The sequence below is a fragment of the Salmo salar genome, chromosome 12 (genome assembly GCF_965601325.2).
Source record: "Salmo salar chromosome 12, fSalSal1, whole genome shotgun sequence".
NCBI lineage: Eukaryota > Metazoa > Chordata > Actinopteri > Salmoniformes > Salmonidae > Salmo > Salmo salar.
The window spans coordinates 32,883,845-32,910,214 of record NC_138302.1 but is presented as its reverse complement, the minus strand read 5'-3'; the positions used below and the strand labels follow the sequence as shown (position 1 = coordinate 32,910,214).

The window sequence follows — 26,370 nt, the reverse complement described above, 5'->3', positions numbered from 1 at the left end:
TGAGAGAGAGAGGAAAACGGGAAGAGAGGGAGAGGTATTCACTTTGCAGAAGTACAAATGAGAAAGCTGTGTTTGCAATTTCTGGAACGCTCCCATAAAGAGCCGTTGTGTCTAAAAGTCTGTACACAGGTTATCATATCAATGTGTCAGCAGTACGAGGTGTGTGTGTGTATATAACCATTAGCAGACCTTTGGTGTGTGTTTCCTTCCTTTGTCAGCCAGGGTTATTGTACAGTCAGTGTGTAATGTCCCACATTAGTGGCTGAGATATCCATATCGCAAGAGGCTGCATGTTTTTTTTTACCATGAATGTAACATTCATATGTAATAAGGGTCCCCTGGGAAACTGACCAACACTTTGGTTCCTACCCTGTCACAACAACTTATATTCTACCTGGCTTTTTTCATTTGTTGTCATGCCAATTAGATTATTTGCCCATATCCTGCAGCCCAAGCTGAGACCCAGCATCATGACAGTCTCTCACCTTGACACACACACACACTCACACACACCAGCGCTGACTGAGGCAGGCCTTAATGTCTTAGCACTGTAGAGATGTATAAGCAAACAGTGACTTGCACACACTATTCCCTTGAGTCCTTTACTTAATCACTCTTTCTCTCCCCCCTTCTACTCTCTTTCTCTCCCCCCTTCTACTCTCTTTCTCTCCCCCCTTCTACTCTCTCTCTCTCCACCCTTCTACTCTCTTTCTCTCCACCCTTCTACTCTCTTTCTCTCCACCCTTCTACACTCTTTCTCTCCACCCTTCTACTCTCTTTCTCTCCACCCTTCTACTCTCTTTCTATCCACCCTTCTACTCTCTTTCTATCCACCCTTCTACTCTCTTTCTATCCACCCTTCTACTCTCTTTCTATCCACCCTTCTACTCTCTTTCTATCCACCCTTCTACTCTCTTTCTATCCACCCTTCTACTCTCTTTCTATCCACCCTTCTACTCTCTTTCTATCCACCCTTCTACTCTCTTTCTCTCCCTGTCTCGCTCCACCCCACTCCATCTGTCCCTCCCTCCACCCTTCTCTGTTATGTCACTGTGAGTGCTTGGTGGTGATTACCACAGCATATGAATCCACATGCGGTAGCAGCTGTAGTAGCAGTCAATGGCTGTGTCCGAAATGGTTCCCTATTCCCTATAAAATGCACTATGGGCCCTGGTCAAAAGTAGGGCACTGCATAGGGAATAGGGTGCCGTTTGGGATGCAGTCCGTGTGTGGCTGCTCTGTTAGAGTTAAGTATTCAGAGGGCAGAGCAGGGAGCCTGGTGGGGCATGTACTTAATAAGCAGCAACACTCTGGCCTCACAACACTCCACCATATTATACTCCATTACAGCCTTTCTCTGTACATTACCAGCCCTGTCCATAATGCTAATGGTTACAGCTATACACACAGGGACACGCACACACACACACATTTACATAGAAATGTGTGCGCACACATCAGACGCACAGAAACACACATGCACACACATCCACAAAGAAACACACATCTACGCAGAAATGCACGCATGCACAGACACACACGTACACACACCGAAACACTCCAACTCAATCCCTTCCTTGCCCTCTGCAGTTACACCAGAGGACCTCCATTGATGTTCACTAATGATTCTCTCCCTGTCAGGGACTGAGGGATGTAGAAAACCATCAACACAGCCTGAGAGGCAGCCCTCAGAAATAGAGGGATGAATGGATGGAGAGAAAGAGGGGGGTATGAGAGTGTGAGGGAGGAGAAAACCCCTCAACACAGCCTGAGAGGCAGCCCTCAGAAATAGAGGGATGAATGGATGGAGAGAAAGAGGGGGGTATGAGAGTGTGAGGGAGGAGAAAACCCCTCAACACAGCCTGAGAGGCAGCCCTCAAAGAGAGACGATGGATGGAGAGGGAGGAGGAGGGGATATTGGATGCATAGAGCGAGGGGGAGGAGAGATGAGAGGACAAGCAAGGAAGGAGCTTTTAACAGTTCAAGCCTAAGAGTGGATCCTCTTCATTTATCTCATTAACCCATCATTCCAAAGAATGGGATGACAAAGAGAGGGTGAGATAAGAGAGCGTTAGATGGGCAGGAAGAGGATGAGGGAGTGTTGAAACGTGGGAGAGAACACTTAGCAGCCTGAGAAGCAACCCTCTTCATTTAGCCCAGTAGCACAAAGCTCTTGTCTTTATACCAGACCATGAAGGAGTATGACTGGAGGAGAGAGGAAGGGAAGCAAGTGTGTCTTTTCTTAGCTTTGTAATCACTTCCAGTTTAGACATGCTTCCACCCTATTCAATCTAATAGAAATAAAACATCTCTCTCTCTGTATCTCTCTCTCTCTCTGTATCTCTCTCTCTCTGTATCTCTCTCTCTCTGTGTATCTCTCTCTCTCTCTCTGTATCTCTCTCTCTCTCTCTGTATCTCTCTCTCTCTCTCTGTATCTCTCTCTCTCTCTCTGTATCTCTCTCTCTCTCTGTATCTGTATCTCTCTCTCTCTCTGTATCTCTCTCTCTCTCTATCTCTCTCTCTCTCTGTATCTCTCTCTCTCTGTGTATCTCTCTCTCTCTCTGTGTATCTCTCTCTCTGTGTATCTCTCTCTCTGTGTATCTCTCTCTCTGTGTATCTCTCTCTCTCTAGATTCCAGAAGAGCATGATGTGGAGAGCCAGGTGAGGAAAGAGAGGGAGTGGAGGTTCCTGAGGAACGCCCGCGTTCGAAAACAGAGTCAACGCATCACGCAGAGAGGTGACGCACACAAACACTATGTATAGCTACACATAAATACACATAAACACTATGTATAGCTACACATAAATACACACAAACACTATGTATAGCTACACATAAATACACATAAACACTATGTATAGCTACACATAAATACACACAAACACTATGTATAGCTACACATAAATACACACAAACACTATGTATAGCTACACATAAATACACACAAACACTATGTATAGCTACACATAAATACAAACTCACTATGTATAGCTACACATAAATACACACACACACACTATGTATAGCTACACATAAATACACACACACACTATGTATAGCTACACATAAATACACACACACACTATGTATAGCTACACATAAATACACACACACACTATGTATAGCTACACATAAATACACACACACACTATGTATAGCTACACATAAATACACACACACACTATGTATAGCTACACATAAATACACACACACACTATGTATAGCTACACATAAATACACACACACACTATGTATAGCTACACATAAATACACACACACACACTATGTATAGCTACACATAAATACACACACACACACTATGTATAGCTACACATAAATACACACACACACACACACTATGTATAGCTACACATAAATACACACACACACACACACACACTATGTATAGCTACACATAAATACACACACACACACACACTATGTATAGCTACACATAAATACACACACACACACACTATGTATAGCTACACATAAATACACACAAACACTATGTATAGCTGCACATAAATACACACTCACAGTATAGAAGTAAAACAAATGTGTTTCTGCACTCGGTCACACATACCGTGGCATACCGTGGCAGGGGGATATTTGAAGAGTGAAACACACACCAGTGAGGAGAACGTGAGTATACATATGAAGCTAGAGGGGGAGCGAGGATCTATTGGAAACCCCCCCTCGTTCCAAAAGCTCTGCCAGACGGGTCTCTCTGACCCACACACACTACACATGATACACACACACACTACACACACATTAAAGACCCCAGGCTTCAGCGCAGCTCCCCCTGTGAAGTCGAGAGCCTGCTCAAACAGAATGGCTAGCACTCCCACGCCACCGCCAGCTCCTACAACACATGCACTCACGAGTCCATTGGCGTCAGAGCTGAGGCTCAAATATGCATGCATCTCTCTCTCCCCTTTTAACCATCCTCTAAAGTTGAGAGACTAAAAGATCAGGGCTGCCCTCGTTCATTCTCCTGCCTCTGGGGAGATGGACAGACTGAGAAAGGGGAGGGGGTACGTTAGAGTGAGAGAGAGACTGATAGGTTAGAGGGTGACAAAGAATAGAGAGGGAGGGTGGAGAGTGAGACTGAGAAAGGAGAGTAAAGAAACCGTGGAGTAAAAATGATAGAGTGTTGAGAGTGGGGGAGAAAAAAGAGGGAGGACAACAAAGACAGGAAAGAAGAGAGCCGGGGAACAGAGACGGGAAAGAAGAGAGCCGGGGAACAGAGACGGGAAAGAAGAGAGCCGGGGAACAGAGACGGGAAAGAAGAGAGCCGGGGAACAGAGACGGGAAAGAAGAGAGCCGGGGAACAGAGACGGGAAAGAAGAGAGCCGGGGAACAGAGACGGGAAAGAAGAGAGCCGGGGAACAGAGACGGGAAAGAAGAGAGCCGGGGAACAGAGACGGGGAAAACTGATTTGAAGTCTGTTTTTTTCTGTTTTATTTGTGATGAAATACGTGATGAGTTTGCTGAAAGCAACAATACAAGGTTTCCTGCTCGCGGGATTGAATTTTGCGTGGAAGAGAAAACAACACAGACAAGACTAGCTTTTAATGAACACCTTTTCAGCTTTTGATCAACAAGTACAGAGGCGAAGGTCTTGCCAAGGTCTCACTAGGCTAGATTAAAAACATTTTCTTCCAGTATTTCTTTTGTTATGACTTTATGAAATATTTTTCAATTAGTATTTCTTCTCTGAAATTCCTGACGATCCACTTAGAGACATTCCAAATAGCCGAAGGACACCTTGACGACACAAGTGATGGTTGTCACGGCTACGTAGCGAGAGCTAGACCTTTAGACAAGGATTGTGCGACTGTAGGACAACTGAATAAGGCTCTCACTATCAAATGTTCCAGTCTTTATGGGAGTTACAAGAGTTTTCATCCAAACATATCTTTACTATCGTGATACCACAGTCACACACCCATATAAATATAGCTCTTTAGACTTATTTTCATTAATTGATGAAGCCAAATAATATATATGGATTGTGTTTTTTGACCGTTAACATTTTTTGGACTGGTGTTTGATTCTTGTGTCAGGTGACTGGTGTTTGATTCTTGTGTCAGGTGACTGGTGTTTGATTCTTGTGTCAGGTGACTGGTGTTTGATTCTTGTGTCAGGTGACTGGTGTTTGATTCTTGTGTCCGGTGACTGGTGTTTGATTCTTGTGTCAGGTGACTGGTGTTTGATTCTTGTGTCAGGTGACTGATGTTTGATTCTTGTGTCAGGTGACTGGTGTTTGATTCTTGTGTCAGGTGACTGGTGTTTGATTCTTGTGTCAGGTGACTGGTGTTTGATTCTTGTGTCAGGTGACTGGTGTTTGATTCTTGTGTCCGGTGACTGGTGTTTGATTCTTGTGTCAGGTGACTGGTGTTTGATTCTTGTGTCAGGTGACTGGTGTTTCATTCTTGTGTCAGGTGACTGGTGTTTGATTCTTGTGTCAGGTGACTGGTGTTTGATTCTTGTGTCCGGTGACTGGTGTTTGATTCTTGTGACTGGTGTTTGATTCTTGTGACTGGTGTTTGATTCTTGTGACTGGTGTTTGATTCTTGTGACTGGTGTTTGATTCTTGTGTCAGGTGACTGGTGTTTGATTCTTGTGTCAGGTGACTGGTGTTTGATTCTTGTGTCCGGTGACTGGTGTTTGATTCTTGTGTCAGGTGACTGGTGTTTGATTCTTGTGTCAGGTGACTGGTGTTTGATTCTTGTGTCAGGTGACTGGTGTTTGATTCTTGTGTCCGGTGACTGGTGTTTGATTCTTGTGTCAGGTGACTGGTGTTTCATTCTTGTGTCAGGTGACTGGTGTTTCATTCTTGTGTCAGGTGACTGGTGTTTCATTCTTGTGTCAGGTGACTGGTGTTTGATTCTTGTGTCAGGTGACTGGTGTTTGATTCTTGTGTCAGGTGACTGGTGTTTGATTCTTGTGTCAGGTGACTGGTGTTTGATTCTTGTGTCAGGTGACTGGTGTTTGATTCTTGTGTCAGGTGACTGGTGTTTGATTCTTGTGTCCGGTGACTGGTGTTTGATTCTTGTGACTGGTGTTTGATTCTTGTGACTGGTGTTTGATTCTTGTGTCAGGTGACTGGTGTTTGATTCTTGTGTCAGGTGACTGGTGTTTGATTCTTGTGTCAGGTGACTGGTGTTTGATTCTTGTGTCAGGTGACTGGTGTTTGATTCTTGTGTCCGGTGACTGGTGTTTGATTCTTGTGTCCGGTGACTGGTGTTTGATTCTTGTGTCAGGTGACTGGTGTTTCATTCTTGTGTCAGGTGACTGGTGTTTGATTCTTGTGTCAGGTGACTGGTGTTTGATTCTTGTGTCAGGTGACTGGTGTTTGATTCTTGTGTCAGGTGACTGGTGTTTGATTCTTGTGTCCGGTGACTGGTGTTTGATTCTTGTGACTGGTGTTTGATTCTTGTGACTGGTGTTTGATTCTTGTGACTGGTGTTTGATTCTTGTGTCAGGTGACTGGTGTTTGATTCTTGTGTCAGGTGACTGGTGTTTGATTCTTGTGTCCGGTGACTGGTGTTTGATTCTTGTGTCAGGTGACTGGTGTCAGGTGACTGATAGTGCTCGATGTCTCCTCCTCCTCTAGGCGTGACGCGTCTGGATGACCAGATCTTCATCAACCGTAACCCTGGCGTTCCCTCCGTGGTCAAGTTCCACCCCTTCAACCCCTGCATTGCCGTGGCAGACAAAGACAGCATCTGGTGAGAGACTTATGCGCAACCCCTCAGCTATATTTGAAACACATTATTGACTGTCTCATATGATTCTGTCCCTGTACATAATGCTCTACTTTGGCCAGAGACAAACAGTGCCTTCAGAAACTCTTCACACAAGAAGCACTACAGTATATGAAAAATAGGAAGCCATTTGAGATGTGGCCATTGACTGTGTTTGTTTGCTGATCTGAGAGGACTGGATGTGTGGAAACAAGCCATATGGTGTGGGTTATTTGTGTTCATCTCTGTGAAAAGAGTTGAAAGTCATCAGAACCAGGTCATTCAGACACATGCTGTAGTGGCAGCCCTGAGAAAAGTCTGTCCCCTATCAGGGCCATGACAATCCAGTGACACACATAGAGACATAGCTGGCAGTGCTACAGACACTTGGTTTGATGTATTGTGCTGGAAGTGGCTGGAAGTGGCTGGAAGTGGCTGGCAGTGGCTGGCAGTGGCTGGCAGTGGCTGGCAGTGGCTGTTGGGCTGGAAGTGGCTGAAGTGTATGTGTGTGTTGTGTAGTTTCTGGGACTGGGAGAAGGCGGAGAGGTTGGACTATTTCTACAACGGGAACCCTCGCTACACCCGCATCACAGCTATGGAGTACCTCAACGGACATGACTACTCCCTGCTGCTCACTGCTACAGGTCAGACACACACACACACACACACACACACACACACACACACACACACACACACACACACACACACACACACACACACACACCTATACACTGTACACACAGGCAGGTAGCCTAGCGGTTAAAGAGTGTTGGGCCAGTAATCGAAAAGTCGCTGGTTCGAATCACCGAGCCGAAAATCTGCCGCCGTGCCCTTGAGCAAGGCACTTAACCCCAATTGCTCCTTTAAGTTGCTGTGGATAAAGTATAATATTAATACACACACACGCGATCATCTCACGAACACGCACATACACCCAGACTCAGTTATCTTGCACAAACATATGCAAGCACACGCACACGTAAAAGAAAATAGAGCAAACTCCCAAACAGTCAATCACTTCAGCATCACCCAGTCGAACTAAATGGAGAGATCTTGAACAATGCAGAAATGAAATAGAACCTAGTTGCCTCAATTCAAGGACACCATCATTTTGCATGTTTCCTCTCTCCTGGACCTTGAAGTCTTAATAAGCGAGCCTCAAACGCCTGACCCACATCCTCAGACAGGAGCACACATTGTTCCCGGGGTGAAAAATGCACTCTTAAATAATTATAAAAGGAATTAAGTCGGCAGCATTATGTTGAATTGCTGGAGAGCGCCATTCTGTTCACTTTATTTCTCTCGTGTGAAACCAATTATCGCAGTGCTGTGTTAAAATGCTTTGCGGCTCCAAAGTCATATACAATAATGTGGTTTTGTCTGTAATTCTAAACATGGTCATTCATTCACCCTGGTTTGCAGCCCTGTCTGAATACTTTCAAAATACATCCGTATTTGAAGTTCTTCCCTACCTTGACATGAAGTGTTGAGCACGATCAGTCATTACTTCTAGGAAGAAAGGAGTGTACATAAGTGGTTCAATACTGAACGTTCTGGGATTCTTTGGCAATCTGTTCAGGAGGACTAGAGAAACAAGACCCTGTTAACACGGCCTTGAACTTAGTTTCAGTTTAGTTTGCGGTGCCTTTGTACAATGAGTGGCAGAAGGCATGGTATTATATTTGTGTGTGTCGGCTTGAAAGCAGTGGGAAGGTACCAGGCTTGAAGGAGAGGCACAAGCGCGTTGTATGGTACATATGAGTTTGTAAAGCTGGAGGCTGTAGAGACGAGGTTAAGTTGCTTGAAAGTTGCTTTGTGTCGACCCGACGTAAGAACTTGTCCTTTATCTCTTTTGTTTAGAGATTTGTTCAGAGATGCATGTTAAGGGATAGGATGCCTCCCAAAAAGCACCCTATTCCCTGTATAGTGCGCCCATAGGGCTCTGGTCAAAAGTAGTGCACTATGTAGGGAATAGGCTGCCGTTTGGGATACAGCCATAGACTGTGCGCCTGTTGTGTTCTTTCGGCACTCTTAGGTCACGGACGCGCTCGAGGCCATAGCGGTTAATGTAAATCCATGTGCACACGCTTCGTCTCTCACAGGCACAGAGGGGGGATGTGTTTCTGCAAGTGTAAATAGGGAAGTTGTTTGCGACCTCTAACCTTGTATGATATCTATGTTTTCTCTTTACTTTTCCTTCCTTCTCTGTCACCCCCCTTCCTTTCTTTCTCCAACCATCTCTCTCTCCCCCCCTCCCTCCCTCTAGATGACGGGGCGTTGCGTATCTGGAAGAACTTTGCGGACCAGCGGAACCCCGAGATGGTGACAGCGTGGCAAGGCCTTTCCGACATGCTCCCCACCACCCGAGGTCAGCCCTCATCCAGCGCCCACAGTAAAGACAACGCTATTTACCCCCCGAGACCCCCTCCATTTATCAGCCTAGACCCTCAGTGTACCTCCCTGTCCCACCACCACCACACAATACAACCTTTACCCCATTCCCATCCACCCCTCTACCCCAAACCCTCAATCCACCTAGTTCTAGTGTCCACAATCATTCAAGTCCCCCCTCCTCCCCACCCGCTCAGAATTCAGACCCCCATCTCCCCTCGTCCCCTTTCCACCAACTCTCCAACCCCCACATATTTCCCACTCTACATCTGCCAATTGCTTGTCTATGTTCCTCTCTGTATTTCTCTGACATGTGACCGTTCAGAGAACTATAGGCTATGCTTATGGGATGGCAGGTGCAGGAATTTGGCTACTTCATATTGAATTCCTTCATTCATTTGAGATTGTATCAAATCAACGCTTAATGGTCGCATACACAGTTATAGCAGCTGCTGTGAAATGCTTATGGTTACTAGCTCCTAACAATGCAGTAAAATGTAAAGACAGAAATGAAGACACGTCGGCATGAATCTAATTAACAACCCAAAGAGCGCTGTAACAGTAATCCAAATGCAATCTATACGTATGTACACCGGATGAATTTACACCAGATATACGAAGAATGCTATGTACAGCACCAGATATATTAAGAGTGAGCTATGTCAGGAATCCAGTATAGAAATAATTATGCGGTGAGTATAAACAGTGGAACTAAAATGTACGGTAGAAGAAAAGTAAGAAGTGTGTGAGTACATACAGGTCAAGGATGAGCTGTTGTATGGCGTTCAATACATAGCTGACTCACATTCAATTATTACCTGTGCTGGGTGTGAAGGACAGACAAGGGAGCTAGCTAGCAGGACGTTAGCTCTGACAGCTCTGTGTAGAATCATGGAATGAGACACACTCATTCTATTCTAATGAGTGTATGTGTGTTCTGACTGACAGTACAGCGGACCACCAGCTGTGTGTGTGTTCCCTTAACAAAGATGAGCAGTGTCCCTGCTCAGGGTGCCTGCTGAGAGGTGACACAGTTAACTAGCGTCACAGGGAGAGCTGTCATACACAGACATCCCTGAAGATTTCAGAGTAGGGCAGATATCACAGTCAGCAACAAGGTAGTCAGCGATCAGGATTTACCAGGGTAACTAACCACCACTTCACCTTGGAGGTAGAGAGGGCTAGAGGGGTGCTAGAGGGGAGGCTAGGGTGGGGTAGAGGGGGGGGGTAGAGATGGTCTGCACAGCTCAAGCTTGCGTTGATACAGCTAGCGCAGTTCAAATGAACAGATGCCATCGTGAGATCATCGTTGGCACCGATTGTAACTGCTTCAGAAGCGCACGCACACACACACATTTCAAATCTCCCCCATCTCCATAACACGCGCTCTCCCCTCCATCCAGTAACGACTTGTCGGGTGCTATTCCTCCTCATTTTGCCTCATTTCATTCAGATCCTCCACTCTGTCTTGCTACTTTGCTGCTACGTTGACTTTGGTTGGTTTTATGTTCATCTTCCTCTAGCAGAACAAGGCTGCCAGCTCCCCTACACTGTAATAGTTGGTGTTAATTGTGTCACTATGCCATATGCAGCTAGTCCTGTTGTATTGCAGAACATACACATTCACATGTATAAACTGTGTACAAAACATGCTCTTTCAATGACACAGACTGACCAGGTGAATCCAGGTGAAAGCTATGATCCCTTATTGATGTCACTTGTTAAATCCACTTCAATCAGTGTAGATGAAGGGGAGGAGACGGGTTAAAGAAGGATTTTTAAACCTTGAGAGAATTGAGACATGGATTGTGTGTGTGTCATTCGGAGGGTGAATGGACAAGATAAAAGATATAAGTGCCTTTGAACAGGGTATGGTTGTAGTTGCCAAGCGCACTGGTTTGAGTGTGTCAAGAACTGCAATGCTGCTGGGTTTTTCACACTCAACAGTTTCCAGTGTGTATCAAGAATGGTCCACCACCCAAAGGACATCCAGCCAACTTGACAACTGTGGGAAGCATTGGAGTCAACATGGGCCAGCAACCCTGTGGAACGCTTCCAACACCTTGTAGAGTCTATGCCCCGATGAATTTAGGCTGTTCTGAGGGCAAAAGGGAGTGAAACTCAATATTTGGAAGGTGTTCCTAGTTTTTGTACACTCGGTATACATACATACGTACGTACACACACATGCATTCAACGAGGTGCACACACACACTCGTCTTCCCTGTGGTACAGGAGATTTAGACTCCTCTACCCTCTAGGCTTTTAGATGAGATATGAACTACATCCCAAATGGCACCCTATTCCCTATGTAGTGCACTACTTTTGGCCAAGGCCGTAGGGTGCATATATGATTTAAGATGGAGGGTAGCTATCTGGAGCCTGTTTTTAAATGCACAGCCAGTAGTTGAGTAGTGGAATATCTCTCTCTCATAGTTTTTGATCGGGGCGTATCAGCGGTATTCATTTGGAAGATGTCATGCTGGGGATACTGCAGCCTTGTTCTTCCGCTGCTCATTGTGTCTGTGGCTGTGTGCGCTTATGTGTCGATCTGTCTGTGTGGGAGTCAGACTCGCACAAACAAATATACAGAGAGCGTGTGTGTGCGAGACTGCGTGTATGCGTCAGAGTGTGTGTGTGTCCGTGCATGCGGGGGTCCTTGCTAACAGTGTGAGGTGCTGGGGCTGATGTGCTTCTGACTCTCCTTCCCCCATCTCCCTGCCTCCTCTCTTCTGCTCCCCCCTCGCAGGTCTGGCCAGGCGGGTCTCCATCTGTCTTGACAGGAGTAAGGGACAGGGAGGTGAGTGCTGCCGTCGTGTTTTCCTCTCGTCTGACTCAGTGTGCTGCACAAACTCTAGCAGTCTGCTCCTGTGCTACTACTTCCTCCTGTAACCTGACCCGTCCATCCCGCCATTCGACGATGCTTCCTCACCCCCCCCCCCCCCCCCAGGCCTCCCTTTCGTCAGAATCCCTCTCTCCACAGGCCAAAGCTGGTACCGTGTCTTCCTACCAGTGGTCATGTACAAAACAGGCATGAAGAGAGACAAACTCTGCCCAGACAACTCTCTAGTTTAAACTGTAAGCTTTCACACACAAGTTAAGTGCAGATATATTAAAAACTCAAATTTGTCATTTTAGTTTTTATGAATTGTTTACTTGTTTTACACTGATGAAATGAATAAATGATAATTAAAAAACATTTGTTGACGTGGTTAGAGCAATGCTTCAACTCCGACGTGAACATGCCGTTTCTGGTTCTGTCGGCTCAATATCGTTGCAGGGTTGGAATTACAGGAGTTCCAGTGGGAGTAGTGTACTAATCAGGGAACCCCCATTAGTCTTACAACTGTCAACACGGCACCCCCATATGGGTTATAACATATGATTTTTTAGGGCATCCTCAATCATCTACAGTGTATAATTAGAGGCCTGCTGGTAATGTGGGATGTTGATAGTAGAAATAATGGACCTCCTTCCTCTAGCCCTGAGGCCCTTACTCCAGACTCTACAGTACCATTGATTAGTTCCCGCCACAGCCAAGCAAGGGGCCTTAAAACTGTCTTCATCCAGACTTGGGTTTTTCCTCTGCAGCTGAATTAGCATGTAGTGTGTGTGTGTGTGTGTGTGTGTGTGTGTGTGTGTGTGTGTGTGTGTGTGTGTGTGTGTGTGTGTGTGTGTGTGTGTGTGTGTGTGTGTGTGTGTGTGTGTGTGTGTGTGTGTGTGTGTGTGTGTGTGTGTGTGTGTGTGTGTGTGTGTGTGTGTGTGTGTGTGTGAGATATGAGAGAGGGGGTAGAGAGATATGAGAGAGGGGGTAGAGAGATATGAGAGAGAGAGATATGAGAGAGGGGGTAGAGAGATATGAGAGGGAGAGAGAGAGAGATATGAGAGAGGGGGTAGAGAGATATGAGAGGGAGAGAGAGAGAGAGATATGAGAGAGGGGGTAGAGAGATATGAGAGGGAGAGAGAGAGAGATATGAGAGAGGGGGTAGAGAGATATGAGAGGGAGAGAGAGATAGAGATATGAGAGAGGGGGTAGAGAGATATGAGAGGGAGAGAGAGAGAGAGATATGAGAGAGGGGGTAGAGAGATATGAGAGGGAGAGAGAGAGAGATATGAGAGAGGGGGTAGAGAGATATGAGAGGGAGAGAGAGAGAGAGATATGAGAGGGAGAGAGAGAGAGAGATATGAGAGAGGGGGTAGAGAGATATGAGAGAGAGAGAGAGATATGAGAGAGGGGGTAGAGAGATATGAGAGGGAGAGAGAGAGAGAGATATGAGAGAGGAGGTAGAGAGATATGAGAGGGAGAGAGAGAGAGATATGAGAGAGGGGGTAGAGAGATATGAGAGGGAGAGAGAGAGAGAGAGATATGAGAGAGGGGGTAGAGAGATATGAGAGGGAGAGAGAGAGAGAGAGATATGAGAGAGGGGGTAGAGAGATATGAGAGGGAGAGAGAGAGAGAGATATGAGAGGGAGAGAGAGAGAGAGATATGAGAGAGGGGGTAGAGAGATATGAGAGGGAGAGAGAGAGAGAGATATGAGAGAGGGGGTAGAGAGATATGAGAGGGAGAGAGAGAGAGAGATATGAGAGAGGAGGTAGAGAGATATGAGAGGGAGAGAGAGAGAGATATGAGAGAGGGGGTAGAGAGATATGAGAGGGAGAGAGAGAGAGAGAGATATGAGAGAGGGGGTAGAGAGATATGAGAGGGAGAGAGAGAGAGAGAGATATGAGAGAGGGGGTAGAGAGATATGAGAGGGAGAGAGAGAGAGATATGAGAGAGGGGGGAGAGAGATATGAGAGGGAGAGAGAGAGAGAGATATGAGAGAGGGGGGAGAGAGATATGAGAGGGAGAGAGATATGAGAGAGGGGGTAGAGAGATATGAGAGGGAGAGAGATATGAGAGAGGGGGTAGAGAGATATGAGAGGGAGAGAGAGAGAGATATGAGAGAGGGGGGAGAGAGATATGAGAGAGAGAGATATGAGAGAGGGGGTAGAGAGATATGAGAGAGAGATATATGAGAGAGGGGGTAGAGAGATATGAGAGGGAGAGAGATATGAGAGAGGGGGTAGAGAGATATGAGAGGGAGAGAGAGAGAGAGATATGAGAGAGGGGGGAGAGAGATATGAGAGGGAGAGAGAGAGAGAGAGAGAGATATGAGAGAGGGGGGAGAGAGATATGAGAGGGAGAGAGAGAGAGAGATATGAGAGAGGGGGGAGAGAGATATGAGAGGGAGAGAGAGAGAGAGATATGAGAGAGGGGGTAGAGAGATATGAGAGAGGGGGTAGAGAGATATGAGAGGGAGAGAGAGAGAGATATGAGAGGGGGGTAGAGAGATATGAGAGAGGGGGGAGAGAGATATGAGAGGGAGAGAGAGAGAGAGATATGAGAGAGGGGGTAGAGAGATATGAGAGGGAGAGAGAGAGATATGAGAGAGGGGGTAGAGAGATATGAGAGGGAGAGAGAGAGAGAGATATGAGAGAGGGGGGAGAGAGATATGAGAGGGAGAGAGATATGAGAGAGGGGGTAGAGAGATATGAGAGAGAGAGAGATATGAGAGAGGGGGTAGAGAGATATGAGAGAGAGATATATGAGAGAGGGGGTAGAGAGATATGAGAGGGAGAGAGATATGAGAGAGGGGGTAGAGAGATATGAGAGGGAGAGAGAGAGAGATATGAGAGAGGGGGGAGAGAGATGAGAGGGAGAGAGAGAGAGAGATATGAGAGAGGGGGTAGAGAGATATGAGAGAGGGGGTAGAGAGATATGAGAGGGAGAGAGAGAGAGATATGAGAGAGGGGGTAGAGAGATATGAGAGGGAGAGAGAGAGAGATATGAGAGAGGGGGAGAGAGATATGAGAGGGAGAGAGAGAGAGAGAGATATGAGAGAGGGGGTAGAGAGATATGAGAGGGAGAGAGAGAGAGATATGAGAGAGGGGGTAGAGAGATATGAGAGGGAGAGAGATATGAGAGGGAGAGAGAGAGAGAGATATGAGAGAGGAAGTAGAGAGATATGAGAGAGAGAGAGAGATATGAGAGAGGGGGGAGAGAGATATGAGAGAGGGGGTAGAGAGATATGAGAGGGAGAGAGAGAGAGAGATATGAGAGAGGGGGTAGAGAGATATGAGAGGGAGAGAGAGAGAGATATGAGTGAGGGGGTAGAGAGATATGAGAGGGAGAGAGAGAGAGATATGAGAGAGGGGGTAGAGAGATATGAGAGGGAGAGAGAGAGAGAGATATGAGAGGGAGAGAGAGAGAGAGAGAGAGATATGAGAGAGGGGGTAGAGAGATATGAGAGGGAGAGAGGGAGAGAGATATGAGAGAGGGGGGAGAGAGATGAGAAAGGGAGAGCCTGTTTGGGTGCTGTTTATTTTCTATCTGTTGTGGAGCAGCGCCGTCTCCCTCTCAGCCCTCATTACACGCTATGGAGTTATCATTAGTGTTTGTTTAGCTTTCCGGAGAGGGAGACCCACATCAACTTCCCGTCCACACAGACAGATGTCGTTTATAACATCTTGCGCTCTCCCCCCTCTCATTCTCTGTCTCCCTCTCGTCTATCGCTCCCCTCGACTCTCTCTCGTTCTCCTGCAGCAGCTTGTGGAAGTTTTATTTTTCTCTGACTAGACTGGGGAAGTTTGAGTGAAAGTAGGGCAGTCCTGGGGCTGTCCTACTCCACATACACTGGATGGCTGGAGGCTTGTTAAAAAGGCCTCTGGGAGCTAGTGGCTGGGAGATGTACTAAAAGAGGATACGTACACAGAGAGAGAGGAACAGAGGGGGGTGGACAGATAGACAGAGAGGGGGACTAGGAGAGGAACATACAGAGAGGGACAAACTAAAACAGAGACTGAATATGAGAGAAGGCTCAGATGTCTCAGCGACTCTGGACCCAACCAAAATAACTGTGCCAAAGTTTTTAGTCATCACTGCTCTAATACTCAGACTCCCTTAGCCTGTAATACAGGTTAAATACAGGCACCGCTCCACTCTACAGGTTTATATTTCTCGTCAGCTCACAGGTCAACTAGCCTAGCGCCAGAAGCCTCATAAACTACCTGTGTCCGTGTCCATCAAATCAACCCCATCCATGGTGAAGCCCTCATCGTTAACTACAGGCTTGTGCAGCGTAGTCCTAGTTAATTCCATCACCGGGGTCCTGAAGGACACTTTCAAAGCAAACACGATTAAGGGAATAAAAGCGAGAGAGGAGGGAAGTTTGAAGTCGGGGCGCAGTCTTTAATAAACTGCGGCGTGTGTGAGAGCCAGTCCATCAACAGGTAATAATGGTGTGGAATGAGAATGCAGAGGCAGTGCTAGTCTCCTAGAGAGAAATAATGAGTGATGGGAATATAAAGTGAGACTGAGGGATATGTAAAGAGAGCTATAGAGAGAAGGGTATTAGGGAAGAGAGCCTGGGGCAGAATAAGTAGTGGAATGCGGCTATCGTAGCCACTGGAGACCGCTAACGCTAGTTTATGCGAACGCTAGCTATAGGGATAACCTAATTGCGCTAGCAGCTAGCACCTATACGCACCAGCAACACCCACGCACAGGCAGCCCCGAATATCCATTCCATTATACAGTATGCTAATGCTAACTAAATTATAAGCCAGTCGTTACTAAGGAACAATGGGCCTCCAGCACTACCTCCCATCCACTCCCTCAGTCACGCATCTCCATCTATAATGTCGCTATTGATTTATGTGTGGCCTCTAAGATCCCTGGTTATGTTGCTGATTCTCTCATGTTAGGGAAGTTGACTAGTAACAGAGTCTGTGTAAGAACTCAATGCATTGACCCTGATGTGACCTAAAGCAAAGGAAATCTTTCAACGCCTGAGAAATGTTTTTGATTGGAGTTGGTTCGGGATGAACTATATGGAGGGAGTGAAGAAAAAAGAGAGGTGTTAGAGTGAGTGGTGGAAAACCTGAGGTGGTGAAGGAGTGGGAATAGAAAAAAGATGAGATGGGGTGGACCGTTTTGTTATCTTGACATTGGGTTCTGACATTGGGTTCAGTAAGTTTGACTTGTAAGCAGGGGATGGAACCGGTTCAGGGAACAAAACCGAAAACTGGAAAGAATGACGTTTTTTCAAAGGACGGAAACAGAACCCGGAACGAAAGTGATCTCTAGTGTTCAGGAACATAACCATTATTTTAAAAGCATGGGAACCGGTTAACAAGGTTCTCTTTTTTTGTCTGCCAGCTAGTTTTCTAGGTTAGGTTGAGGCCGGTTGGACGTACTGCCAAATTCTCTAAAATGGTACTTTCTTCTGGTTCAAACCGGTTCAGAACTTTATTATGCTGGTCAGAACATTGGGATGGAGAAAAAAAAATTGTGCTTCTGTTCAGAACTAAATGATTGGAAATATTTGGGGTTTCCAACCCTTGCTTGTGAGTATTGACTTTAGTACTATCTGCCTGGAATAGTTAAAGTTTGAATAAGCAAGATTAGGCTTTCTCTGCTGCACTCTCTTCCTCTCCCTCTCTCCTCATCAACAAGAGATGGGAATTTCTCACTAACATAGAACTCCAGACTTCAAAGGAATGCCTCATCTCCCTCAGTCTCTGGTCTCTGAATGGGACCAGTCGTTCTGTTTGTGTGTGAGTGTGTGCATGCGTGTGTGTGTGTGTGTGTGGGTGTGTGTGTGTGTGGGTGTGTGTGCACATGCATGTGTGTGAGGGAATCACAGATGTTTGTGTGTGTGAGGGTCCCAGCTCTGTGGGTGGCTGAGTAAACTGTGAAGTGTTCCCCCACGTGTCTGCATGTGCGCCTGAGCTAGCTAACAGCCCACATAGCTGTGACGCCAGAGCTAGCTAACAGCCCGCGCAGCTGTGACACCAGAGCTAGCTAACAGCCCGCGCAGCTGTGACGCCAGAGCTAGCTAACAGCCCGCGCAGCTGTGACGCCAGAGCTAGCCACGCTGGGGCTTTGAAACAGGACTGTGAGGGATTTGGACCAGACAGACAGAACAGGGTCGGGATTGTTGATGATGGGGAAGAGGAAGGAGATCATGATTTGTAGGAGGAGGAAAATCTCTCTAATCTGTCTTTCTCGCTCTCTCTTGCTAATCTCTCATCTCTCTTTCGCTGTCTTTCTCTCTAATCTCTTGCTCTCTAATCTCTTGCTCTCTCTAATCTGTTTTTTCTCTCTCTCATCTGTCTTTCACTCTCTCGCTAATCTCTCTTTCACTCTCTCGCTAATCTCTCTTTCGCTCTCTCGCTAATCTCGCTCTCTTTCTCTCCCTCTCTCTAATCTCTCTTTTGCTCTCTCTTTCGCTCTCTCTCGCTAATCTCTTTCTCTCTCTCTTTCTTATCTCTTTCTCTCTTTCTAATCTCTCTCTGTTTTATTCTCTCTAATCTCTGTCTTGTTCTCTTTCTAATCTCTGTTTTATTCTCTCTTTCTAATCTCTCTCTGTTTTATTCTCTCTCTCGTCTTTATCTCTCTCGCTGTTTTTCTCTCTAAATTCTCTCTCTCCCTGTCTTTGTCTCTAATCTCTCTCTTTCTCTTTCTAATCTCTGTTTTATTCTCTTACTCTCTTTCTCACTTTCTCTCTAATCTCTTGCTCTCTCATCTCTCATCTGTCTTTCTCTCTCTCTTTCGCTCTCTCTTGCTAATCTTTCTCTCTAATCTGTCTTTCTTTCTCTTTCAAATCTCTGTTTTTTTCTCTCTCATCTCTCTGACTGTTTTTCTCTCTAAATTCTCTCTTGCTGTCTTTCTCTCACTAATCTCTTGCTCTCTCTCTAATCTCTCATCTCTCTAATCTCTGTCTTTCTCTCTCTTGCGAATCTCTCTCTTTCGCTCTCTCTCTAATCTCTGTCTTTCTCTCTCTTGCGAATCTCTCTTTCGCTCTCTCTCTCTAATCTGTCTTTCTCTTTCTTATCTCTCTCGCTGTCTTTCTCTCTCTCTAATCTCTCTGTTTTTCTCTCTAAATTCTCTCTCGCTGTCTTTCTCTCTTTAATCTCTCTCATCTCTCTCTCTCGCGGTCTTTCTAATCTCTTGCTCTCTCTAATCTTTCATATCTCATCTGTCTTTCTCGCTAATCTCGCTCTCATCTATCTCTTTCGCTGTCTTTCTTTCTAATCTCTTGCTCTCTCTCATCTGTCTTGCTCTCTCTCATCTGTCTTGCGCTCTCTCATCTGTCTTGCTCTCTCTCATCTGTCTTGCTCTCTCTCATCTGTCTTGCTCTCTCTCATCTGTCTTGCTCTCTCTCATCTGTCTTGCTCTCTCTCATCTGTCTTGCGCTCTCTCATCTGTCTTGCGCTCTCTCATCTGTCTTGCGCTCTTTCGCTAATCTCTCTCCCGCTAATCTCTCTCTCTAATCTGTCTTCCTCTCTCTTTCTCTCTAATTTCTGTCTTTCGCTCTCTCGCTAATCTCGTTCTCTTTCTCTCCCTCTCTCTCATCTCTCTCTTTCTCTCTAATCTCTCTGTTTTACTCTCTTTCTCTCTCTCTTTCTAATCTCTCTCTCTGTTTTATTCTCTCGTCTTTCTCTCTCTAATCTCTCTCGCTGTTTTTCTCTCGCTGTCTTTGTCTCTAATCTCTCATCGCTCTCTCTTTCTTTCTAATCTCTGTTTTATTCTGTCTTTCTCTCTTTCTCACTTTCTCTCTAATCTCTTGCTGTCTAATCTGTCTTTCTCTCTCTTTTTCTCTCTCTCTCTCTTGCTAATCTCTCTCTGTCTTTATCTCTCTTTCTCTTTGTAATCTCTCTCTCTCTTATTCTCTCATCTCTCTCTCTCGCTGTTTTTCTGTCTTTCTCTCTCTCTCTAATCACTCTCCCTCGCTGTCTCTCTCTTTCTCTCTAATCTCTCTAATCTCTTGCTCTCTCTAATCTCTTGCTCTCTAATATGTCTTTCTCTCTCTCGCTAATCTCCCTCTCACTAATCTTTCTCTTTCTAATCTCTCTTTCATGTCTTTCTCTCTTTCGCTCTCGCTAATCTCTCTTTCTCTCATCTCTCTCTGTCTTACTCTCTTTCGCTCTCTCTTTCGCTAATCTCTCTCTAATCTGTCTTTCTCTCACTCTTTCTAATCCGTCTTAATCTCTCTTTCTAATCTCTCTCTCTGTCTTTCTCTCTCATCTCTCTCGCTGTCTTTCTCTCGCTGTCTTTCTCCCTCTCATCTGTCTTTCTGTCTTTCTCTCTCTACTCTTTCTCTCGCTGTCTTTCTCTCTCTAATCTATCTCTCTCTCTCTCTCTGTCTTACTCTCTTTCGCTCTCTCTCTAATCTGTCTTTCTCTCTCTTTCTAATCTCTCTTACTCTCTCTTTCTAATCTTTCTCTCTCTCACGATCTTTCTCTAATCTCTCTCTCTCTCTCTCTTTCTCTCATCTCTCTCTGTCTTACTCTCTTTCGCTCGCTCTCTCTAATCTGTCTTAATCTCTCTTTCTAATCTCTCTCTCTGTCTTACTCTCTCTTTCTAATCTCTCTCTGTCTTACTCTCTCTCATCTTTCTCGCAGTCTTTCTCTCGCTGTCTTTCTCCCTCTCATCTCTGTCTTTCTCTGTCTTAATCTCTTTCTCTCTCTAATCTCTTTCGTTGTCTTTCTCTCTCTAATCTCTCTCTCACTATCTTTCTCCAATCTCTCTCTCTCGCTATCTTTATCTCATCTCTCTTTCTCTTGCTGTCTTTCTCTCTCTAATCTCTCTCTCCTCTCTCTCTCGGTGTCTTTCTCTAATCTCTCTCTCCCTCATCTCTCTGTCTTTCTCTCTCTCTAATCTGTCTTTCTCTTTCTCTCTCTAATCTCTGTCTTTCGCTCTCTTTCAATTCAATTTGCTTTATTGGCATGATGTGACAATGTACATATTGCCGAAGCTTACTTTGGATATTTACAATATGAAAATAACATCTTTCTCTCTAATCTCGCTCTCTCTCTAATCTCTCTCTCACTCTTTCTGGGTGTGACACCCTGTCACTGCAGCCTGCCAGTAGTAACATCTGGTGGAGAAGTTGGTCTTTTGTTTGTTTTTTGACCCCCTTTTTTTCCCCTCACAATTTTGATCTCGTCTCATCGCTGCAACTCCCCAACGTGCTCGGGAGGCGAAGGTCGAGTCAAGAGTCCTCCGAAACATGACCCACCAAACCGCGCTCAACACTCGCCTGCTAAACCCGAAAGCCAGCCGCACCAATGTGTCGGAGGAAACACTGTTCACCTGACGTCCAAGGTCAGCCTGCAGGCGTCCAAGGTCAGCCACAAGGAGACGGTAGCGTGCGATGAGCCAAGTAAAGCCCCCCCCCCCTGCCCCGCCAAACCCCTAACCTGGACGACGCTGGGCCAATTGTGCGCCTCCCTAGGGGAGTGGATCTTTTAACCTCAGCCTGTTGTGAGTCACAGGGTTGGCAACTGTCTCAGGCTTTTGTCCACTTCCAAATCGACCCCTAGCCCCTATCGGTTGGATAGGTATTAGTGATATCCTGACGGATGATGACCGTGACCCTTCATTAGACCCACAATTGACTCAGATGGTGTGTTTCCTGTTTACATCCGCCAGTCTGAGTGTATCAGAACCCATGCTCAGCTGGTAGATCATGCCTCCGAGTCCCAGGCATTGACAGCTGGTTCTTTGTCAATGGTGTTTCTGCCTGTGTGTGTTCCCTTGTATCTTTCTGTCTGTGTGTGTTACTAACCAGCGTCCTCTCTTAGGTGCAGGCATGGTGGTAGACTGGGAGCAGGAGACGGGGCTGCTGATGACGTCTGGAGACGTGAGGGTCATCAGGATCTGGGACACGGAGAGGGAGATGAAGGTCCAGGTGAAGAGAAACACACTGAACATAACTAACATGTTTATCAATGACGTTGTTTTGAAATGTCACAGGTGCCTCTGCACATCCATGATTTCTCAGGTGACATATCTCAAATCCTTTCTACAAGTTTTGACCAATGGGTGCATTGGGAGCATTATGACAATCTGTGGAACTATGCGTACTTTCCCATTCTTTCTTGCATATCGGTTTACAGTGTCTTCAGAAAGTATTCGCACCCCTTGACTTTTTCCACATTTTGTTGTTACACCCTGAATTTAAAATGTATTTAAATTGAGATTTTGTGTCACAGGCCAATGTCGAAGTGGATGTTTTTAGAATTTTTTACAAATTTGCCTTGAGTCTAGTTATTCAAGTTATTTAGGCTTGCCCTTTGTTTTGGCAAGCCTAAATAAGTTCAGGAGTAAAAATGTGCTCAAAAAGTCACATAATAAGTTGCATGGACTCTGTGCAATAATAGTGTTTTACATGATTTTTGAATGACTGCGTTATCTCTGTACCCCACACATACAATTATCAGTCGAGCAGTGAATTTCAAACACAGATTCAACCACAAAGACCTTGGAAGTTTTCCAATGCCTTGTGAAGAAGGACACCTATTGGTAGATGGGTAAAAAACAAAAGCAGACCTATCCCTTTGATTATGGTGAAATTATTAATTACACTTTGGATGGTGTATCAATAAACCCATTCACTACAAAGATGCAGCCTAACTTCCTAACTCAGTTGCCGGAGAGGAAGGAAACCGCTCAGGGATTTCACCATGAGTCCAATGGTGACTTTAAAACAGTTAGTTGAATAGTTGTGATAGGAGAAAACTGAGAATGGATCAACAACGTTGTAGTTACTCCACAATACCAACCTAAATGAAAGTGAAAAGAAGGAAGCATGTACAGAATAATGGGTGAGAAAAAAAATCTATTTAGTCCATTATGAATTCAGGCTGTAACAAAATGTGGAATAAGTCCAAGGGTATGAATACTTTCTGAAGGCACTGTATGCATCCTGGTATTCAGCAGCTGGCTCAACATTATTGGTTGTATTTCCATTCAACCTGTTAACCCTTTATTTGAGAGACAGTAGTATGGGAAGTATGCGAGCCCTGCCCTGTCTCTGGCTGTATTGACGGCAGAACCCAGACGACATTCTCCATCAGTCAGCTGTAGACGTGATTGATCGAGTTGTTAGCCAGTTACTCAATGTTTAATGAGCGCCGTGACAACCACAACGTTCATTATGTCACGGCAACGACTATGTAATTACGTTTTTTTCCCCCCACATTGCTTGAACTAATTGTGTGTGTGTGTGTGTGTGTGTCTACCAGGACATCCCAACGGGGGCAGACAGCTGTGTGACTTGCCTATCATGTGACTCACAGCGGTCTCTCATCGCAGCGGGGCTGGGCGACGGCTCGGTCCGCCTCTATGACAGGAGGATGGGCGCCAACGAGTGGTGAGTGGTCTCACTCGCACACACGCAAACACGCTCGTGTGCTCACACAAACGCAGAGACACACTTTTAATGCTGCCTCCACACCTTGACTTTCATATAGGCGTCAACAATGAGGATCATCCTTGCACGCACACGTACCTCATCACATTATTCTGTCAAAAATGTGACTTGAGGTAAACGTGAATGAGCTTCTAATCTTCCTAATTCATTACTAATCATAGGGTTTCTTATTCCCAGTAGCACAAAGAGAAGCTGTGTGTCTTAATGTTTTATGAAACTCTCATTAGCATCTGATATATTTTATCCCCTTAATTAGCATCAGACACAATGTAAAATCGTATGAGCAAAGCAAAATAGGTAAAGCTGTTAATCATTTTTTTCTCAAGTCATCTCATATACACTTAGCGGACAGTTTATTAGGTACACCAATCTAGTACTGGGTCGGACTCTCCTTTGCCTCCAAAACAACCTCAATTATTCGGGGCATTCTCCAAGGCGTCGGAAAATGCTCCACACGCAGATTGAACGTCGGTACGTTCTGATGCTGTATTGGGTTGAGGTCTGGGGACTACGCAGGCCACTCAAGTAAACTGAACTTGCTGTCATGCTCCAGGCAATGTTTTCCACTCCTCGATTGTCTAATTTTGGTGATCACGTGTCCACTGGACCCAGTTCTTCTTGTTTTTAGCTGATAAGAGTGGAACCCGGTGTGATTGTCTGCTGCAATAGCCCATCCGTGATAATGACTGACAAGTTGTGCATTCCGAGATGCTGTTTGGCACACCACTGCTGTACTGCGCCATTATTTGTCTGTTTGTGGCCCGCATGTTAGCTTACACGATTCTTGCCATTCTCATTCGAACTCTCTCATCAACAAGCTGTTTTCGCCAACAGGACTGCCACAGAATGGATGTTTGTTGTTTGACACACCATTCTCAGTAAACCCTAGACACTGTTGTGCATGAAAAACCCAGAAAGGCGGCCGTTTCTGAGGTACAGGAGCGTCTTGCACCGACGATCGCTTAGGTCACTCGTTTTTCCCATTCTAACGTTCAACCGAACAGTAAGTGAATGCCTTGATGCCTGTCTGCCTGCTTTATATAGTGAGTCACAGCCACCTGACTGACTCTCTGTAGGAGCGATCTAGTTTCATGAACGGGGTGGTGTACCTAATAAACTGGTGGTTATTTCATGACTCATATCTCTGATTTCTGCTGTATTCTCACCTGGGAGCTCCCAGCTCTCCTGCCACATCCTGTGTGAACACGGTCGTGCGCATCTTCAAATGCCCCACCCCCACAGCGAAACATTATTTTAGTTCACCCCCAAAGAGAAAACAGGGCAATTAAGCCGTAGTGTCCCATAAATCTTTAACTAATGTTCATTTAAGAGCTTCCCCTCAGGCACTGAGACTAGAACCCTTTCCCTTTGTGCTCTCCTTTAAAACCAGTAGAGGGCGAAGCAAACACACGCATCGCATACACACTCAGGCGAACACACAATCATGCACACTCTTACAGAGTAACTATTTTCGCCGAGGGAACAGGGATAGGTTTTGGTCCTCACTTTGGCTTTCTGATTGCTTCTTACTGCTGGCCCAGAGTCAGATTTGTTTTCTGCTTCTTAAAGCTAGGATTTGGGGTTAGGTCATCTAGAGCCTAGATCTGTGCTTAGGGGCAACTTCCTCCTCAATCTTCAATCACAGTGTCTTGTCACTCAAGGATGCTGTTACCATGGAGATGGGCTGTCCAATAGTGCTTATACCCATGTACTTATGGCGACACCCAGTGGCCATATACACACAATACAGCCTTGCTTACTGTTTGGGGTTTTAGGCTGGGTTTTTGTATAGCACTTTGTGACATCTGCTGATGTAAAAAGGGCTTTATAAATACATTTGATTGATTGATAACTTAGACTCCGTTCAACACAACGGCACTGCTTTAAATTCTCATACACCGGTCACTTTTACACTGTGTGGCGTCTTGCATGTTGATGAACTGTGTGGGAGTCCATCCACTCACGCTGCTTACTTTTCACATCTGCCTCTGTCTCCTGTGAACAACAACATGGTTGTAGGTGGACTGAAGTTGATGATGCTTTTCCTCTGTGTCTCCCCACAGTCGTGTGATGACGTACCGGGAACACTCGTCCTGGGTGGTCAAGGCCCACCTGCAGAAGCAGACGGACGGCAAAATCATTAGTGTCAGGTAGTGCTCGTTGATGGTTGATTGAATGGTTGGTTGATTGATGGATTATTTCTGTGACGGTCGGGTGTCCAGATTTGGTCATACTACTATTCTTGACTCTCTCACACGCTCTAGTTCTCTCGCTGTCTGTGGCTTGGTCCAAGACCAGCAGCCCTACTTCCTGTAGATCTAAATGGATGTGATGACATGTCATGTACTGTTTGGACTCCTTCATCCTCCTCCCCAGTGTCGATGGAGACGTGCGGTTTTTCGAGCTGCGGTCGCCGGACTCTGTGAACGTGCTGCAGACGGTGAAGGGGTTAACGGCGCTGGACATCCATCCACAGGCCAACCTGTTCGCCTGGTGAGTTCACAGGTTTACGGCACGCGGCAGGAAGGGCCTTCATAATTGGTCTAAACCATAGAGTTCGATAGAGGACTCCAGATGGTTACAACCCGTTTTAGCCCTCTATCAAACTCTATGGTCTAAACTCACTTTGAGGAATTAAATGTGGTCAATACTATATCAACGGATGAAAGGTGGGGGACAGTCTGACGATTTCAACGTTTGATACATTTGGTATAGCAGCTATGAAGCTAATTTCTCACTCTTCATTCTCTCGTTCTCTCCATCCTCTCCCAGTGGATCGATGAACCAGTTCATAGCAGTGTACAACTCCAACGGTGACGTGATCAGCAACATCAAGTATTATGACGGTTTCATGGGCCAAAGGATCGGGGCTATCAGCTGTTTGGCCTTCCATCCCTACTGGGTACTATGGCATTCTTACCTTCTTCATAGTAGGCTGATTCCCAACTAGATAACGTAACA

General features: G+C 45.7%; 1 protein-coding gene across 8 annotated transcripts in view; it reads left to right on the top strand.

The window, feature by feature from the left end:
- The window catches only part of LOC106564921 (regulatory-associated protein of mTOR), a 196,284-nt gene that overhangs the window by 167,104 nt on the left and 2,810 nt on the right, over positions 1–26,370 (top strand). For 3 of the 8 annotated variants that reach the window (XM_082958854.1, XM_082958855.1, XM_082958852.1), the window contains exons 26-35: positions 2,632–2,737; positions 6,627–6,741; positions 7,276–7,400; positions 9,026–9,151; positions 11,900–11,950; positions 21,779–21,885; positions 23,222–23,349; positions 25,473–25,559; positions 25,786–25,902; positions 26,182–26,311. In XM_082958854.1, the coding sequence (XP_082814980.1) occupies positions 2,632–2,737; positions 6,627–6,741; positions 7,276–7,400; positions 9,026–9,151; positions 11,900–11,950; positions 21,779–21,885; positions 23,222–23,349; positions 25,473–25,559; positions 25,786–25,902; positions 26,182–26,311 (1,092 nt within the window). The remainder of the gene's footprint in view (positions 1–2,631; positions 2,738–6,626; positions 6,742–7,275; positions 7,401–9,025; positions 9,152–11,899; positions 11,951–21,778; positions 21,886–23,221; positions 23,350–25,472; positions 25,560–25,785; positions 25,903–26,181; positions 26,312–26,370) is intronic. The other 5 variants (XM_082958853.1, XM_082958856.1, XM_082958858.1 and 2 more) reach the window with 3 other exon arrangements.